A 19,798-nucleotide genomic window follows, 5' to 3' on the forward strand; every position below is an offset into this window, starting at 1 on the left:
TTATTGACAATTTTGACATCCCTAGTAATTTCCATAAAAACATATTTGCACGGCTCATCAACTTGAATCATAATGTGTCTGAAACAATCAGCTTTTTGTAAAGTTGAAGATAGAGGAATGCATGAAATCACTATTTTTTGTTTTGTTTATATGGGAATAATATAATTTAAGAAATGTTTAGAAAGTCATTCATTGCTTGATATGCAACGTTAAGTCATTACAAATAAAATTTACAGCTTGGTATGATGCACAATTTTTGTCAATGTGACATTTAAGCTCATTTAAAGAATTATGCATAGATTTAAAACTGACAGCTATAGTCTTTGTTGAGTCTGACAATCCCTGGTGTTGTGTTGTTTGATATGACTGCACAAATCATAAACACATTTATACAATTATGTCGTGGTTGGTTCAGTTAAACATCAATGACATAAAATTTGACAATGTACATGTTTAATATTTGTTTTGCATGTGTGTTTGTGTGTTTTTCAAATGGATGGTATTCATAAAGAAACGTATCTGATATCGTGAAACTGTGATTATGAAATTGTTGAAAATGCTATTAATATGCTTTTGAATTTTTTTTAAGTGCAATAAAAAATGACAAAAATAGCAATCTTATTTGTTTTTATAGCTCTATGAATTAGTCCCACCCAAATGAACCATTGAAACGAAGTATATGAGGCTGTAATAGCCAGACAAAGTAATTGATGGAACTATTTAAAATACATACTAGTAAATATATTATACATCCTGTCATATTTATTCTAACCTGAATCGAAGACTCAGGTGAGCTTTTCGGATCAAAATTTGTCTGTTTTCTGTCGTTGTCGTCATTTTTTTTACACGTTCATTTCTTCTCCAGAATAACTTTTAACCATATTAGCACAAAGTTGCCTTTGGTAAAGAAAATTCAAATTTGCTCAAATGAAGGTACCTGCTCTTCCAAGGGGAGATCATGAAGAAAAAGTAAGGTGGGTAAAATTTATTTTAAAAATTTTCTCAAGCACCACGGAAGCTGGTGTAAATCGAAATTAATTGAAATCATGGCTTTGGGGTCCAGGTTTGGCTACAGTACAAAGTGCAGACAAATGTTAATAAAGCTACTAGCAATATGAAATAAAGGATGGAGAACATGAAAGATCATAGTTTCTCGAATGAACGTTGTGGCTCGTGAGTCTCAGAATAAAATCACTGTATTTATGAAAACAAATTTAACAGCTTTCTCTTTATGTTTTAGATCATGTGCCACAAAATCATTTCTGTCTTATTTATGTGGTCAAACTGTAAAACATGAAAGTTTGTTCAATTTAACATTATATACTATATGTGTATATTCTTTCATGCCACACAATTCACAATTGAGATTTGTTATATTGACTTATTTCTTTAAGATATAAATATTTTTAATATTAACACATCAGAGCTTTATCTTTTGAATAAAACAATACCTTTTAACTTGTTTTTTTCCTAGAGATTTTTTAGGGTAAAAGTGAGGTCTATAACAAAACTAGACGAAACTGTGATTTACGTTAACTTTGACAAAAAAACCTGACATTTTAACTTGTTTTTTTCCTCTATAACAAAACAGCCCAAAAAAACCCTTTAACATACGCATATGGTTTTGTATAACCTTCATTTTTTCTTTTTTAAAGTTACAAGTACTGGACAGGCAAAAAAAACACTTAATCCTTACTTTTTATTGAGAATAATTTTCCAAGTAATGAGGCTTAGACATATGCAAGTGGTAATTAATCGTTTTTATTTATGTAATGTTTTCAGCTTGATGCGAAGAGATGAAATAAATCATTCTTTAAACTTTAATGTATATATATTAAACATGCATGGCATTGGGCTCCAGAAAAGTTCACAAGATGATTTCGTAGAATATATCGCACATACATAAAATAACAGTTATACTTTAGCAGATGAAATCGTATTTTAGTATTAAAAATTATGAAAATTTAGAAATTAAATCCGAAAGACACATAAGATATTCTGCAAAATCCCCTTAACAATTGCATCATTTTCAAAAAGTCTTTGTATAATGTTCCAAGGTTACATATATGCTTCAGAATTGTGCGGTAATGAACTAAAATCCTGAAACAATATGCAGCATGTATCATAACTTTACAATTCAAAATGAATTTTTAAATACATTTTATTGTAAATAACAGTATAATTATTATATGATAAAATAGAATAATCTCAAAACATGACATATTATCGACAGTCAAACTTTTGCAAGTTTGGAAGATCACATTTTGAGGGTCGTTTAAAAATTAAGCAAGGGTCGTTTAAAAACTAAGCAATTCTCAAAATGAATTATTGTTTATGTATTTTGAATAATGTTTGCTATATTTGACGGAATCTTTTTTAAACAAGAAAGCGACTACAATTTGATTATATCTCTTAATGTTCTTTATACATGTGCACGAATACGTTATATTTTATAAAGTGGTTTCTTTATTTCGCGAAAGGTTCCAACTTCTTTCTGTACTAAATTTTATTCGTATACAGTACATGTACCCCTTTATGTTACAGATTCCACTTTAAAAATCTAATTGATGAAGGCAATGGGGAATATCTCTTGGATTAAAACATGATTGTGAGGTAAACCTTCTGTTAGTATTGTTCATTCTGTAGCTTAATGTTGAGCTAACTATCCAAACACTAAACAACCTTTTAATTTACCTGTAAGTGTCCATTCTTTTTGGAAAACTGTCCATTCTTTTTAATAATTACATACATTTAATAACAGAATTTGGCATGCCTTGAAACCATTTTCCCATCGGTAAATAAAGATAAAGGGTTTGGTCATAGTTCTTTTCGTCCATCCAATGCATATGATTGATTGCTTTACGCCGAATCGGCAATATTTTGACCATATCTCTGCCGTAAAGGCTAAATCATATAGCAGGTTTTTGTTAAAAGTTTTGAACTTTTCGGCTTCTAGTGCATATGCATCAATTAGTTGTCCGAATAGCTTTGAATTATGGCATAATTATGTTATGTTTATTCCAATTTCCATTTAAGTTGACGTTTAAAGACTTTAATATTTATAGGGTCAAATCCTTGCCTAACACGGCTATAATAAACGCCCGAGTTCATTTAATTTTGGTCCAAAATAACTCAATGGTTATTCATCTTAATAATATATATGTACTTTTTATTAAATTTAAAACAATTTCAAAATGGTGACATGTCATTTTTATAACAAATTCAAAATATTTATACCTTTAAATGCACCGACAAGTATAAAAAAATGTAATATTTGTGTATATATTTTTCATATATTTTTGTTAAAAGTGACATATAAGTCCGATGAGTCGGGTGTTTGGATATTAATTGTATTAAATGTTTCTTATTGTTTTGTATAACACATGTTTACTTATATGTACTTTATTAAAACTATCAAAATGGTGACACATTTTTATATTGTAAATTAGAATGAGTGTATCATTTAGTCATACTATATAATTCTGAACATTTAAAATATAAAAAAAGAACTAAACGCCAAAAAAAATGAATATCAAATAATGTTCAATTGTTTAAACTAAAGTTTATCAGTCTTCGTTAATTTGTTTCCTTTATGGCTCATTTCCCATTATGCTGGAATTGTAACATTTTGAAAATGGTGCAAGAGAATTGATATTAAGTGCATTGGTACCGCACGTTCACTCTCTGAATCATTAAAAAATAGAATTACTTTACTAACTTTTAAAAGTACACATCCTGGTAGACATCTTCATGGTAGGTACTCCCCCATATTCTGTATAGCAAGGTCAAGTGGTCTGACGGTGATGAGTAAGTAATTAATGGAGTGTCATTAGTGCTTATGAACCAAACGCCTTCAGCGGACAGGAAGCAATAATACATTCATAAAAAATATAACAGATTTTTATCCTATGTGTGGACTGCGAGAGACAATATTGTGGTCATAGTATAGTCAGTGTCAGGAAATGGGACTGGACATTTTTGCAGTGTTAAATGATAAAGAAATGCTCTTGTACATATGATTTTCTGTATATTGAGATGCCTTGGGTTAGTAGTTTAACATCAATTTGCTTTTACTAGCTTTAATTGTGGTCAATTGGAGAAAAATGCATCATTTTTTTCCTTTGTAACATATTTTTGAAAGTGAAAAAACAGTCTGTTTGACGAACGTTTTAGACTGGATAAAAAATCCTTAATAGGCACACATCTTTTGCTTTTGAGTAATTGACAATTTTCAGTAGTTCATATATTTATAAATGAACCCAGAAGAATTCATTAAAGTTTTAATCTATTTATGACATTTGCCAATATTTCTCACTTTCTAAATCCTACTATTATGAAAATTATATTACAGTGTACCTTGATGAACATGATGAGACAATATTTTGAGTCGACAGAATGATACAAGTGAAAATAACGATCTAAAACCTACATGCCACAGCATTCTGTAAATAGAACATGAAACACGGATCTCTGAAAATTCAAGACATAGGATTAGGTGTCTAAGAGAATTCAGCGTCTCTGTCACCCTATTTGCTTTGAACCCAATGCAATGATCAGATATATTGAATATTCTGTAGTCAAAAGTGTAAAACAAATGCATAACAATTTGTATGATAAATGTCAGCCCAAATACGAGCAAATGACTGCCGTTTTCGTGTGAATGTTTAAGCACGGTCATTATAAAGACCAACCAATTTATGAAGTATTGAGTTTATTAAAATACCTGTACCATCAACTTATCTGACTGTAGTTTGTTTCAGTTAAAACATTCTTACTCAGATGGTGCTCATTGGAATGAAAAATGTTGAGAAGCGTAAACACCATATGCAGATAAGCCATTTAAAAAATGTTTGATTGCCCTTTCCCGACCGAGTGACAGAACTTTTTTCACATCCCAGGACACGAAATTTATTTCCTTTTCATCTCTCTTATCCCGTCAAGAAAAAAAAGATTTCCTCACCTACCTACCAACCCAATATTTCTTTTCTAAGTCGGAAGAGGGCAAACAAAACATTATTTTAAAGATGGCCAAATTGTGGGATTCTGCTATATCAAAAGGAAAGTTGACAATGTAAAAGTTGAAGCCCTCTGGTTTGTTAATCAATCCTTTCTTGTATTACAAATTTTTTTGAATAGATTCATTTCTAGATAGAATAATTAAAAGATATGAAGGAATTTCACATAGTTTGTTAAATAATACTAGTAATTAATATCATATAAATAGCTTTGGTATCTTTATTAGATAAAACACAAAGAAGGTCATCACCTTGCAAATCAAAAGGACATTTTACATCGCATTTCCAGTTATCTACAACCATAAATGTACATCATACATTCATTTAAACAGACATTGATATTATAAATATCTTAATTAACTAACATGTGACAGACATTTAGTTGACCCATTGAAAGTTCCATATCTAATTAAGATTTGATTTAAAGGCACGAACTTCTTTGACTGCTTTCTAAATCAAGAAACACTTAACCACGTGTTTAATTGCCTAAATATATCAAACTTGATTCAAACATTAAAATTACTTGAATGGAAAAGGCATAAAGCAACTTATTTTTTTTTACCGTTTCACGCTCTTTTTCTGAGATTGCTTGAAAATATACATACCTATTATCAGGTCGTATTTTGGCTGATTGTTTCAAACCTATTGTTACATGTAGGCCTTTGTTTTTAAATGAATTCGACTAAAAATGTTCCGTCAACCTGATCATTACATTGAGCTTACGGCGGATATGACCGGTCAGCAGGAGATGTTTACTCCTCCTGGGCACCCGATCCCACCTATGAAATTCTCAGTGATCCAGGTTTTATGATTTCTTCACAGATTTATAACGTTTATAGATTTTTTAGATCGATTTCTGTCATTAACCAATTCCCCTTTTTTAAATATAAGATATTTAAATATAAAGAATTATAATTACAATAAAAATAATAATGTTGTATCTTCACATTCTTGTACATCGTTAAAATATGTCATTTAATAAGATGTTTCTAATAAATGAAACTTTAAAATATTTAGGAAAAACAATATTTAAGCATGCATTATCGATCGACTCTCACTTCATACGAGTAAGATTAATTGCTTCCATAACTTCAGTCAATCTTTCTAATAAACTGATAACATTGATAAATGATATCAATCTTTCGCATAAACAATAACTTACTAAATTTAAGAAATTACGTGAATCAGAGTAATAAAGAAATGAAATAAAAAAAAGACCTTTTACAAGGGAACTTACGGCTAAGACAAAAATTTAATCTGCATATAACTTTCGGTTTACAATATTTCATTGGAAAGGCTTTTGAAATTTTGAAATTTTAATTAGAAGCATTCATTTTGCAAAATTTTATAAACAGCCTAAGACTTTGGTCTAAATGTCCTCGTTTTTTTGTAAAACAGGACCCTGCTCTGCTTAGAAAGAAAGTTCAGCTACTAGATCACATCAATAGAGAACATACAGTGATTTTGTTTTCGTTGCATCGAAGTGTCTTTCACTAATTAGCAATTTTCAATTGCCAATGAGTACAGAAGTACTAGTAGTTTGGGGTTCCAACCCAACCAATTTTGCAAGAAAAAAACGTTACCAGCAAATGAAAAATATTCTAGAACTGTTCTTATCAGATTGAATGGAGTTTATGAAATCCAGAATGATTTATTGACAAACATAACCTGAAAAATAAATCGTTTTATTTACGCTTATAATATTTTTGCTAGCTTTGTTTATATGTTTAAACAAAGAATGTATAGACGGAAAGATCCTCGATTTTTGCGCTTGACGACCTTTACCTTTTATCGTCTGCCGTATAAAATTGCTCACCCACGCGACCTGTCCGAGGAGTGAAAATTATAATTCAGTCACGATTTATTTACTCATTCGTACGTTTGCGTCTGTATTTACTCTCGATATGTTTTGAAATTTTGAAAATGACGCGTTCGAAAAGGTATATAAATATGTTCTTGTATGTTATTCCATCATTCTCTCAAGATACATTCTTCGATATAGGAATACCTGAATAGAAATATTCTTACAGCCATGTCCACATTATCTATTTCTACAGTCTTTGCTCTTCTTGCATTGTCTCATATAAACGCTATTTTTGCCGTCACTATCTGGGATCGAGCCAATCTTGTATGTAAAAATATGGATGGAAAACAGTAAGTATCAAATCAAATTTAGATATCAATTTATTCATTTAAAATATTAGCATAATTGCAGAATTATTAATTAAAGTGATATGAAAATTCAATTGAATTGTGATAATTTTTGTCCATATTGATTCTGCTTAATATTCAAATTCAATGTTTTGGTAGATTTCATTTATTAGGAAAGTACCAAAAATAAATTTTGATTTTATAAAAGTAGGTTATTAGGTTTTAATGGTTGGTACAGAGGAACATTATTAAATTATGTTTCAGACTTAATGATTAAGAAAGAACAATTTATTATAAAACGTGACAATACTGATATACTTAATTAATAATTGAAATAAAATCATAAATATATACTATTTCTCTTGGTTCAACTCTTATGAATGAATAAATTATTTACCCTATAGATAAATAAATTTTAATTGTTTGAAACAAGACTATAAAATTTTATCATCACTAAATTTTTGAGGTTTTTTTTCAGAATAATAGACAAGGATTCATACCGCAGCCTATACGTGGATTCTGCATGTTCCTCTGGAGAAATAGAATGGCGCATGACCAGAACAATAGTAACCTTGCACTTTCGAAAACCTTCGGCTTTTACTGTGTGTTTCAGCAGCAAAGCACCCGTGGGTTACGAAAAATTTAGTGTCTACGATATCCAATTTAATAACTTGTTCGTTGGAAGTCCAAATATTGGTAAGATTTCGTTTAAAAAGTTATTGTCGAAAATGTTCCACTTTAAAAAGTATTTTTAAAAACTAGAATGTATCTCTCGTTTTTCTAAAACAGATTAAAAAAATATTCATAATAATTGCAATGTTACATTAAGTCTGTGCTATAAAAAATGTGATAGATATTTTTGAAGGTATATCATTAACGTAATTTGTTAATCTTCTTGTATTTTACTTGTAGAAACGGAAGTGTGTTTAAACTCCATTGGAAACGTTTTGGACGTGAATTTGCTATCCCTGAGAAAATACTTCATCACGAAAGCCTACTTCAAAGTGAGCTGTACCTCTTGATGAAATAGAAACATAAGAACTCATAATTATATCCGTCCAAAAGCCGTCCATGCCAATGACCATAAATGTTTACCTTGCACGTTCCGCGCTATTAACATTTTATAAAGGCTTGGAAAAAAACTTGTGTACGACGACCAAGATTAATGGTGCTCATTCTGACCATACTTTCTTCAGATTGGTTCACTATGCGAATGATCCCTCCATCGCAAACAGTCAGTCTGTGTACTACAAAATAGCTTAATGTAAAAGTGACAGAGAATTTTGTTAACAAACACCAAACTGGTCTCTACAATCAGTAGTTAACAAATGATCTCAATGTGTATTCCATAATGTCGTGAATTCTACATATTTTTTTCCTTTATAGTCTACAGTGTATTTACAATTCAAAACAATGCTTACAATATATTTTTGTAATTTTTAAAATAAAATAACTTGTATACTTATATACTTGTTTTTCATTTCTTATATGTTTTTTTCTTCAATGAAGATATTAATATGCCTTATCTATCAAGAAATAATATCTTAACTCACAATCACATTCGAATATTTCACGCAGGAAAACAAACTTTTAAATAAACCTGAAGTACTTTCTTTTTTTATAGAAATTTTACATGTGTTTCTTTTGTTCCTGCTGCATGATACAATCCCCTGGAAACTGGTGAGATCAGGTACCTGTGCGTATGATTAATGAAAAATATAGTATTGACAACTTCTGTTTTTAAAAAAAAATTACGTATAAAATCGAAATAATTTCTCAAAAAATGAATGTCTTAGCATTAGGCAGGCCACTGATTTCTCCTCAGGGATATCCAGGGGTCAATTGTATTGTGCCCTCTTCTAAGTATTGTTTTCAACATTTTTTAAAAAATTTGTTCCATATTTGTTATCGTCATCTTTCATTTTTGTGACAAAATAATGAAATTCATCTACATGTTAGTAATACTGTGAAATTTTTAAATAAAAATTTTATACCCACTTCAAATAAATATGATTTAATTATTGCAAAATTATTTTTAAAAAATGATATAAACTCAAAACCAGTTTGCAATATATGTAAAAACATTACAATTGATCTAGAATGTAGCAAACATCTTACATGTATATTGTTTTGATCTTATTCAAATAATTACTATGCATTACAAAACCAAATCTAGACTTTCAATTACTAGATAAGTGAACCTTATTCTGTGTTGAAAATGTCATTTCTTCTCAAATTTGTTTGTTTTTATCTGTAAAATATTTCAAAATTTATTAATTTTTTGCATATTTTATAAACATATGATGTATTTTGAATCTATCATTTGACAAATACCAAAAAAAAAAAACAAAAACAAAAAAAAAAAAAAATAAATAAATAAAAAAATAAAAAAAAAACGGTGTTGAGTATTTTCATGAATTTGATGTATGTGTCCAGTAAAATTATTTTGGCAAAAATAAAATAATAAACACTCAAAATCATCTGAAAAATATATAAAATTTTTGGCGAAATTTCTTAATTGCGTAATGTTTGCTGATATTTTACAAAAGCAACCCCCCCCCCCCCCCCCCATACTATGCTTTAAATGATCTTCATATATTTAGATTGCAAGAAAATATAGCTTTCTGCCTAACCTTTTCGTGCTGAGACACTTCTCATTTGAAGCTTAATGTTCTTTTTAATGTATATCTAATAAGGTTCTACTCCCTGTTCCTCAGGGATCCCAAAGAAATAAGTATAACGATTAAGTTACAGGTGTCAAGTTCTTTACTTTTAATGAAATATATGGAGATCGATAACAACAGTATTCAAGCTCAAAAGTCCATAAAACAATACAAAATAGGAGCAGAGCAAACAAGGACCTCCAATATAGCACAGGTGGGATCAGGTACCATGGAGGAGTGAACATCCCCTGTCGACCGGTCACATCCGCCGTATGCTCCTTGCCATGATCGGGAAATAACGGAAAATCCGTCGTCAAATCAGTGTGTAAATAATTGACTTACAATTAGCATGAAAAATGTCAGTCAGCATTTGACTCAATGATAAATTGTATTTGCTGACAGGGTCATTGAATTGACCTTAGAACTTATGAAATGATGATTTGAATGAGACTGCTGATATTCTTGTTTCACCAACTTGTTTGTCAATAATGTTCCTCGTTTTAGAAATTTTACATACGTAGATCATGCTCTTGCCTATCGAATAAACTGAAAGATATAAAATCAGTATGCAGGTGATGATCAGAAGGTATATTGCTGCATAAGCAAGGGAAGTCCATTATTGAAAAATTATATTTTGATAAATTCATTTTGTATTTCAAACGTCAATGAACATACACATGTTCTCTGTAAATAGACACATGTATTGCCAGGATCAACTGCTGAAAACATTTATCTGACACTTTTCTGATAATTTGCTAAATTTGATTAAGTTTTGTATTATACAATTATTTGTATTAAGATTTGTATTATACAATATATAAAATTTAGCAAAATATTAATAAGTTTTGTCATTTTGTAAATAATAAAATTATAATTGTAAAATTATTGTTGATGTAACAATTAAATATTATGCCAGGATTTCATGGACTATTTCAGATTGAATAAAAATGTAGGATAAGATTTTTAAAACTGATAAATTTTAAATGTTATGGTTTATATTAAAATTATTGAATAATAAGAAAAATTTAAACAATAAAATGCTTTCTTTGTTTGTTATTACAGGAATTAACGGAAGCGGCTGTTGCAGAAAAAATACATAACCTGCGTAAGCGGGAAATAAAATATAATTTATTTTGACAAATAGTCTAAAAACAAAATATATTGTTCAGTCTTTTTAATTGATCATAACACACATATTGCATAACAAGCAAGATTGATTACAGCATTAAGATTGATAAAAAAGAAAATAAACAAAAGTAAAACATCGGACAAAATTCTGTGCTTAGAATACGGTATGGCCAAAACCTTGAATTCGTAAACTATAAACTTTTTATTTACCAAAAATTATATAGATTTGCGAAAATTTTTCAAAAATCATTGCCAATCTTTCGAGAATAAGAAGTCGTATAAAATTTGGTTATCTACAGTAATTCAAGAAGGGTTGACTTTGACAGTTGTAGCCATATATGGCGAGAGCCTCAAAAGTTGTTAGAACGTGTGTGTAAACCATTTGTATCTTATTTATACCATAGAATGTGTTCAAACCATACTCATGAAACAAAACTCAATAGTAAGAAATAATCTAAATATAATTCTGAATACAAAGGGCATTAGAACTCGGCAGTTTTTGTTGAGAAAGACCAAATTTAAAGTAATAGTAAAAGAAAAAAGAACATTTCAATATAATTTTTTTTACAAAGAGGGGGTGGGATGTCAATATGCATGAAATTCCATGTGAATTTGTTGTGTACTAAAACAATGTTTTCAAACGATTGAACAAAGTGTGCGTAAATTAAACTGATAGTTCGATGCCTTGTGCTCGTTTACCTTCATTGTTCATTGTTTCTTCGTTCAAAAAAAATTCACCTGTCTGAGGTGTGAAATTAATAATTATGTCACGATCAACGCGTTTCTGTACCTGTGTGTGTTTTTGTTTACTCGAGATGCATGTTTTGAAAATTTGAAAATGACGCGCGTAAACAGTATAAATATGTTGGTGCATTTTTGTCTCAAAATATTGCTTTTAAACGTTTGCAATTGCATCTAAAACAATAATCGCTTGGTATAATTTATTTTATTTGCCTTTTACAACTATGTTTGCCTTTAAATTTAGTGCCGTTTTGGCATGTTTTGCTGTGTTCCTCATTGGTTCGTCCTCCTCTGTTTCCATCTGGGATCGAGCCAGTCTTCTGTGTGCAAATGTGAATGGAGAACAGTAAGTTTGTATGTTCAGAAGATTAAAAGAATTCAATTTTTGATTCCTTACAATTCATAAAAATTATAAGAATTAATACACTTACTTATCTTATTAATACAACTTTTCGTTATAAATAATCTCATTAAAATTAGCAAACTTGTACGTGTATTTTAAGTAATGTTTCATTAATTTTGAATGAAAAAAGAATTGCTAAAATAAATCTGATTTAATTTTCAATGCAAAAAAATTCTTGAATACATTTAATTTTTAGCACTTTTATTTTAACCTTTTTTATTATTAAAAAAAATGTAGCATAGGCGAAAGTATGGCAAGAATTCTGACTTTTGTGGGGAATCAATGCTACAAAATCCTAAACGGAAATAATTTAATGGATATACATGTGTGGAAAATGGGCAAACCTGTGTCTTTCAATAATACGAGGGGCGTTCAATAAATAATGTCATTAGCTCGATGACATACAACATAGTAGTCATATGACATAAAGCTTGACTTTCTCTCATTATTGAATCTTTAATGAATTTATAACAGTTTATGTGACCACTTTTCATCACATAGTTTCATCGTGAGAAGCTGGGAAACAACTATTTAATTTTAAATGAATGGTAAAGAATCTGTAAACTAGAGTGAAAATAAAAGCTACATTAAAGCTGCTGTAAAACTTATTTTTTCCCAAAGAAATATTCACTGAAATAACATTTGCAAATGCCTGTTTCATAGACAAATTAGCAGGTGGATTTCAAAGATAAAAAATTATATATTGGGCATCAAAAATGGGTACCCTCCTTGCCAACAAAAATTATAACAACTTATGTACTGTTTGCCAAATTTCAACAAATAATATTTGATGTTGTATGATTGACTTTAAGACACATAGCAAATTTGATAGACATCATATCGGGAGTAGTTTACACTGTTTTTAAGAAACGTTTGACAGTAATTAATACTCTAAGGTCACCCTGTATTTTGAAAAAATGAAAACGACAGCGTGTACAAAAGTCTTAACAATTATTTTAAAATATCAGTAATTGTAGTAATTTTTGTTTTATATTCAAACAGATATTGGAACATATCTATTGCTTAAAACCATTAAAACAAAATTTACCATAAGATGTACTTGATAAAAATGGCAAAGGTCTGCCAAGAGCAAAGGTATGCAAGAGCACAAAAACAGATTTATATGCAATTTTCTTAAATATTAGTGGTATTATTGTTCAAATTGTTGTAGACAGTTTAATTTGGAGGTGTCTGAAAGCAGTTTTTTGCAAAGAAATCGAAAGGTTTATCAGAGAAAGGACCCAGAATCAGGAATCCACTTCATTGAATTTCTTCATGACAGCGTTTAAAATGCCCTAAAGAGTGCGGGATAAACAGAAAGTTAATGTTTTTTATAACAATATTTGCAGATCTTTGACCTTTTGACTTGTTTCTATTTCCAAACTTGAATAAAACACCTTTCAGAAGGAAAAAACAAGTCCAGGAAATCATTGGATCTGCCATTTTCCAGTATACTAAGGGTCATACCCAAAAATTAGTTCTAAAAACAATGAGAAATTGGATAAAACATGTTACGGACATGTGTTTGAATTAAAATAGATTAATAAGTAAAATCATGAAGACTAAATCATTGAAAAGCGTCGTTTGCTTCTTTCTGAGCCCCAATGACGTTATTTATTGAACGCCCCTCGTATATATTTGCATCATTTGTCGTTAAAGTTGATCAAAGTTTTTTTCATGGAAGGCTTGTATTCATAATTGAGTTGAATTAATTGCATCATTGTAACATTTTTGGTTGAACGCTGCATCATTATTTTATAATTGCAAAGTTGCTAGCATTGGTTGATTTTTTTCGATATTTCAATTGACTAGTGCTTTTCCAAAAGAATTTTAAAAAAGACTTTATACCGCATGCATATCTCTATATATAATTTCATCATTATCTTTTTACAATGTAAAACATACAGCCATACATTAAATAATACTCCTTATCAATGGCCACACAATTAATATTTCATTAGTTAAACTTTTTCTATATTAATAATATCCCATGACCTTTATTTCAATCTCTCTTTTTTTTTCAGGATAATTGACACAGATTCACATCGTGATTTATATGTGGACCCTACATGTTCCTCGGGGGAGGTAGTTTGGCGGATGACAAGAACGCTGGTAACACTGCGCTTTCGGAAAGCTTCTCCATTTTCCGTGTGTTTTAGCAGCAAATCGCCTGTGGGTTATGAAAAATTTGCTTTACATAATTTTTCACTCAACAATATGTACGTGGGAAGTCCAAATGCTGGTATATAATATATTGCAATTTCAAACTTTTTTCAAAAAATATGCTTTATATAGAGCAAATTTTCAATCGAATCAATAATGTGAAGAACAGCTAGTATTGCAATAATTTTAATTGGGAGAAAAATATATTAACAATATATTTCGTATCAATATACTTCAATTTTGAGCAGTTGTGATTTTTTTTCTTGTTTTCTATTTTCTAGAAACTGACGTCTGTCTGAATTCCGTCGGAAACTCCCTTAATGTTAACCTGTTATCTCTCGGAAAATACTACATAATGAAGGCTTACTTCAAAGTGAGATGTCTGTCTTGACGTCAGATATAAAAATAGCTGTCCAAAATCCCTAGCTCCAATTGGCCAGATTTCTTAGTGTTGGTCGTTCAGCGCCGTTGACCATGTTATATTTAGAGCTTTATGTAAATTGCACCTGTAGAAAACCCTTGGTGTGGGTGTAGTTTTCATAATGGAATGTCCGAAACCGTCCTTCAAATTAGCTCACGTGAAAAATATTAACATCGACCATTCCTTCTACCTGGACATTTCTAATTTGCGACACAGAAACTTCCTCCGGAAGCAATAAAAGATATCCCTTCATCAAAAAAAAAAAAAAAGAATTGTCATAATAATAAATATAATCAGAACCACATGTGCCTTCATTTGACAGTGTACATCTAATTCCATAACAGATATAATAAGCATAATGCTAGTTAAAGCTAAAAGTAATCCAATACTTGTATTTTTTCTTTCTTTTTATTTCACTTTTGTTTAATGTACATTCACATTGTTCTACTGAAATTGTTCGCTTCTGTACTGTATCTGATTGTATTATATTATATATATACTGATGATAAGAACCTTTTAAAGTTTCTGTTTTTATTTTAAAACTGTTATGCATAATAATTATGTGACTTGAGATATTAGTTTTCCTTTTAAATGCACAGATATGAAGTTATTATCTTCTCTATTATATTACGACTTGTATATTTTAACAGCATTTCACACAAAAATTAAATAAAATTCTTATTTCATATAAAAGATGTTAAACTTTCAAATTTTGTGGCGGGTTTGATTGACACATCCTTGCACTTTCACAAATTAATTTTATTCTTAATCCTTAGGAAAAATGGCAATCTCGCTGTGTATAAATGAAAAATATTAATATTATAATCCAGAGAAAAATAGGTCAGAGAACCATGTTCGATACGCTGTTCCATTTAACAAACAGGGAATATATTGTTTGCTTACCTGTGTATGGAATGCAGACGATTTGAGAATTCGTTGCATTAAAAATAGCCTTTTTAAATTACAAATTTGTTCGTAATACATGTATGTATTGATTGATTTTAATGAATATTCAATAATAAAATAATGTTCCTGTTTTTCTGCTTTATTGTGATTAATAGCACGTTGTTTAAATGTGTAAGGAGGTCCGTGGAATAGCCCCGCTTACCTATAAAAACCGACATTCATCAGCAACTTTATGCAATTTACAGTGTTTATAATGGAAAAGACTACACATCAATGTGGTCTAAACAAGTATTTTTTTTTCTACAGTTAAACATGCATTTCAATTGTACAGGTTTTATACGTGTTTCTAATCTGATAATTTTATGATGACGTTCGTGATTTATTGGAGAATAATGTCCGCGGCATTTCTTTGATCTCGGCAACAATCGTGGTAGAATTTGAAATTTATTCTTAGCAATATTCGCGCACCGTTGTCCGCGCCAAATTCGCAAAAATAATAATTCCGATATAATAAGTAAAATATATTTTAATTTCTATAGGCAAAAAAGAAATGATGAACATCTTCATACTTTCCACATGAACATATACACTGAAAGAAATACCTAGTTAATATAACTATAGTTCGCAATATCTGATATTTTTCAGGCTTTCTTACGATTCTGATATTTTACGTGCCAGGAAAACATGCTATAATTGTTTGTAGTTTTATTCGTATATATATACATTTCCCTTGCGAACCGAATTAAACGTCAAACTCACAAAATATCAATACATGTAGTACATTACTTTTAGTACTTGCCAACATTGTTTTTAACTTTTTATGGTTCATTTATAAAATAATTATACAATCCGATGAAAAATTTTATCAGACTGTCGAAATTTTCTTTTCATTTCCTGCATTTTAAAATATTGTAAGTCCTGTATCGGAATGTGGAGGGATGTTTTCTTTTCTTTGAAATTGATGAGTTCTAGAAGTATTGTGCTATTAATAAATTCTAATTATATATATTATTACAATTACTGAATGTTTTATACACAATTTCCACTTTAACAATGGCGCCGGTTCTGACGTTTGAAACCCTGGCACGTAAAATATCAAAAATCGTTTAAAAAAAAAAAGCCTGGAAAACGTTAAGATATTTCGGACTAATTTAACTAGTGTGCCTAGTAAAGCATTCGTCGTGATTAGTTTACACATTCTGTTTACTAATAGTGTTTTTAACAAATGTGTCACGACCAAGCGGGATTCAACTAATTTACATGAAAGTATAATATTATTAAATAAATTTTGAAATAGTAAAACTACTTTGAAGGTAGTGATTGTGTGGACAGTAAATTTACTAGTCTTCCCAGTGACTTTTACTATTTTTTTTTATTTGTGTAAAGGACTATTAATAATAGTTCTTCTAAGTAGACCATAGTTACTTAAGTATACAGTTGTGTCTAAGTTGTTGCACTCCTGACCAAAAGCATGGGAGTCTTTTAAGTAGCATTGTTCTCTGTTGTTGTTCTGTGTTGTTTCAGTGAAGTTGAGGTAGAATATACTAGTTGTGTGTAATTGTTTGAGAGCATGCGGGAATTCTCTTCGGGGAAGTATATATTGTTTTGAAATTGTCTGTCTGTTTGTCTGTTTGTTCTGTTGTTTAACCTTTAAACTTTTGAATTTGAGATAGAGACTTCATATTTGGAATGCATACTCCACTAATTAAACACTTTTTATCACCAAGGACAATGGCCTTGTGATCTTGACTGTGAATATGTTAAAAATAATTTTTTGAACTTTCGTTATAACTTTTATATATAGACTTTATATTTGGTATGCATTTTTTGAGTGCTTTCAAACGACACCAAAGGCCAATGACCTTGTGACCTTGAATGTAACCTATATGCTAAAAATAGTTTTCCGAACTTTGTTGCCGCCGGGTGCATATTGTTTCACAAACACATCTTGTTAGTATCTTTATTTTTAACATTAATTTAAAAAAATCACAGAAAAGATGAAACAAATCTGAATTTATAAAATTGAAATAAGGAAGGGTTTACTAATGAAATTGTCAATAATTTAGTACTATATTATGCAAATAGATGGTGTCATTAATGTGGACGAATGCTGCTCAAAGGCCGTAGGTGCAGCATAGGCCTAAATTTGCAGCCCTTCACCAAAATGTGTTGCACGTCTGACCATATCAGAAATATAGGGACGTCAGAAAGTATTCAATCAATCAATCAATGAATTGTTGAAAAAATTTACTTTGTGTCAATTATTTTTTTTTTCTATATATTGCAAATAAATCACATGAATACTTTCATATACGAATAGAAGTTTTTTCCATTATATTTAGATGAGGAGGAATGCAACTTTTTACATATTTGACCAGAACTTGATCAAACAAAAGTTACCTTGATGTCCACATTGGCAACCATTAATAGACCTTCATCTTTTAATATACATGTATTTACAATATCTGCACACCACCATGTTAATATTGGTTTAATCTTTTTATTATGTTCATTAATGAAAAGTTAATATGACTTTTTACAAATGAAAATGAGCAAATCTTAAGATTATTAAGTCAATTCACATCAAAAATATTGCATATGATTTTTGAATATCACTACAGTATATATTGTATTTACAATATTTGTAGACCACCATGGGTAAATTGGTTTAATGTTTCATTATGTACATCTAATTTATGTGATAATATTTTTCTGTGTTATGTGACCAATTGAAATAAATTGTATTGTATTATATAACTTGAATCTTTAAAATAAATGTTTTCACTCTTGGCCATAAAAAATATAGATCTGAAAGATAGACAAACCCTGTAATTGTTAGACCTATTTGGTGAAATGATCTTTGTGTCAATTTTTCAAAATAAAAATCAGAAAATTCAATTCTGAAGGAAGATTTTTTTCATGTTTGGGAGCAAAACATCAGCCATGACCACAACTTGGTCAAACAAAAGGTAGTACAATCCACATTGAAAGCTCAATATTTTAAATATTATCAGGAAAGCCTTTCTTTTCAACATAAGCCATCATTATTTATATTACAGATTTTCAAAAAATATTGAATTTTCAAAATGTCACAAAAAGGTGTTGCACTCCTAATATTTTTAGCATCATTTTTGGGCATAACTTTTTTGTGAATTGAGATGTCAATGAAATATTTGGCAGGTATTTAGAAACTACCTAAAGACATATATACGCTGAGAAATAGAAATATATTTCTATTGCCTTTATTTTCAATGGGGGTTAAGTATTAATTTTCGGATAAATATATTTAGTAAAAGCTTACTTTTTTTTTTTTCTTACAAATATTTTACATGTACATGTATTCGCTAAGTTATAGAAAACACTTCTCCAAGGGTTTTTGAAAACTCTAAAAGAGAGGATGTGAGAAACCCTTGGCTAGCGAAGATGATCCGGTAGCTGTTAGAGGTTACCCGCTGCGATCTTGAACAAATATAATCATTACAGCTCATAAAGTAAACAAAATGCTTTAAAGTGTTTCTCATTAATTATACCACTGATTTATGAGTAGCATATATGATATCTAATAAGAAAAAAAATGTTTTTATTAAATGTCAAAAGTTAACATGCATATCTCAGTCTGCTGTTGAAAGGGAAGCAAATCCTTGTAAATTAAGATAAAATTTCATTGACAGACGGGCAAAGCTGAGAATATACATGTACAAGGAGGTCAAGACTGAGGTAAATAGACGACTTTCACTGTCCCCTTAACAAACTTTATGGTTGTTCCCCTTTATGGAACAGGTTCAACCTGCGCAAGAAATTGTTTTCCTTTTATAACAAGTAATTCCGACTGTTTATGGGGCAATATCTCAGATGTAAAATCTGTAGGTTCTATTCATAAATACATTTACATGTATGTTCATATGTGCCTCCGCTTGGGGTTGAACCCAGTTCATTGATCTGTTGGTTAAGCTTTAAAGGGTTTATCCACTTGCCCAAGCCAGTAGGAAGCCGTCAGTTATGTATACAAATTGTAATTTGTACAATAATATTTACATAGGAAATGAACGGTTGTACATACATGTATGATGAAAAAAAGTCACAATGATGTTGTATGACAGGGATCTTACAACTGTCCTTTACAGATTTACAAATACAACAAATACAATAACGACATTTTATTTCTTTATTTTAATAATTTGAACTGTTGAACCTTCTGAATCATGAC

General features: G+C 29.8%; 2 protein-coding genes across 2 annotated transcripts; both read left to right on the forward strand.

Annotated features, from left to right (window-relative positions):
* The first annotated feature begins 7,010 nt into the window (after nt 1-7,010).
* LOC134259359 (uncharacterized) lies at nt 7,011-8,504 on the forward strand. Its single transcript, XM_062741950.1, has 3 exons — nt 7,011-7,169; nt 7,645-7,862; nt 8,079-8,504. The coding sequence occupies exons 1-3, from the start codon at nt 7,048-7,050 to the stop codon at nt 8,186-8,188; spliced, it is 450 nt and encodes a 149-aa protein (XP_062597934.1). The 5' UTR covers nt 7,011-7,047; the 3' UTR covers nt 8,189-8,504.
* A 3,418-nt stretch (nt 8,505-11,922) lies between these two features.
* On the forward strand, nt 11,923-14,924 carry LOC134259353 (uncharacterized). Its single transcript, XM_062741941.1, has 3 exons — nt 11,923-12,044; nt 14,126-14,343; nt 14,546-14,924. The coding sequence occupies exons 1-3, from the start codon at nt 11,923-11,925 to the stop codon at nt 14,653-14,655; spliced, it is 450 nt and encodes a 149-aa protein (XP_062597925.1). The 3' UTR covers nt 14,656-14,924.
* The last annotated feature ends 4,874 nt before the right edge of the window (nt 14,925-19,798 follow it).

The sequence above is a fragment of the Saccostrea cucullata genome, unplaced genomic scaffold, assembly GCF_032062105.1.
Source record: "Saccostrea cucullata isolate Sc308-1 unplaced genomic scaffold, CSIRO_AGI_Scuc_v1 ctg478, whole genome shotgun sequence".
Classification (NCBI taxonomy): Eukaryota; Metazoa; Mollusca; class Bivalvia; order Ostreida; family Ostreidae; genus Saccostrea; species Saccostrea cuccullata.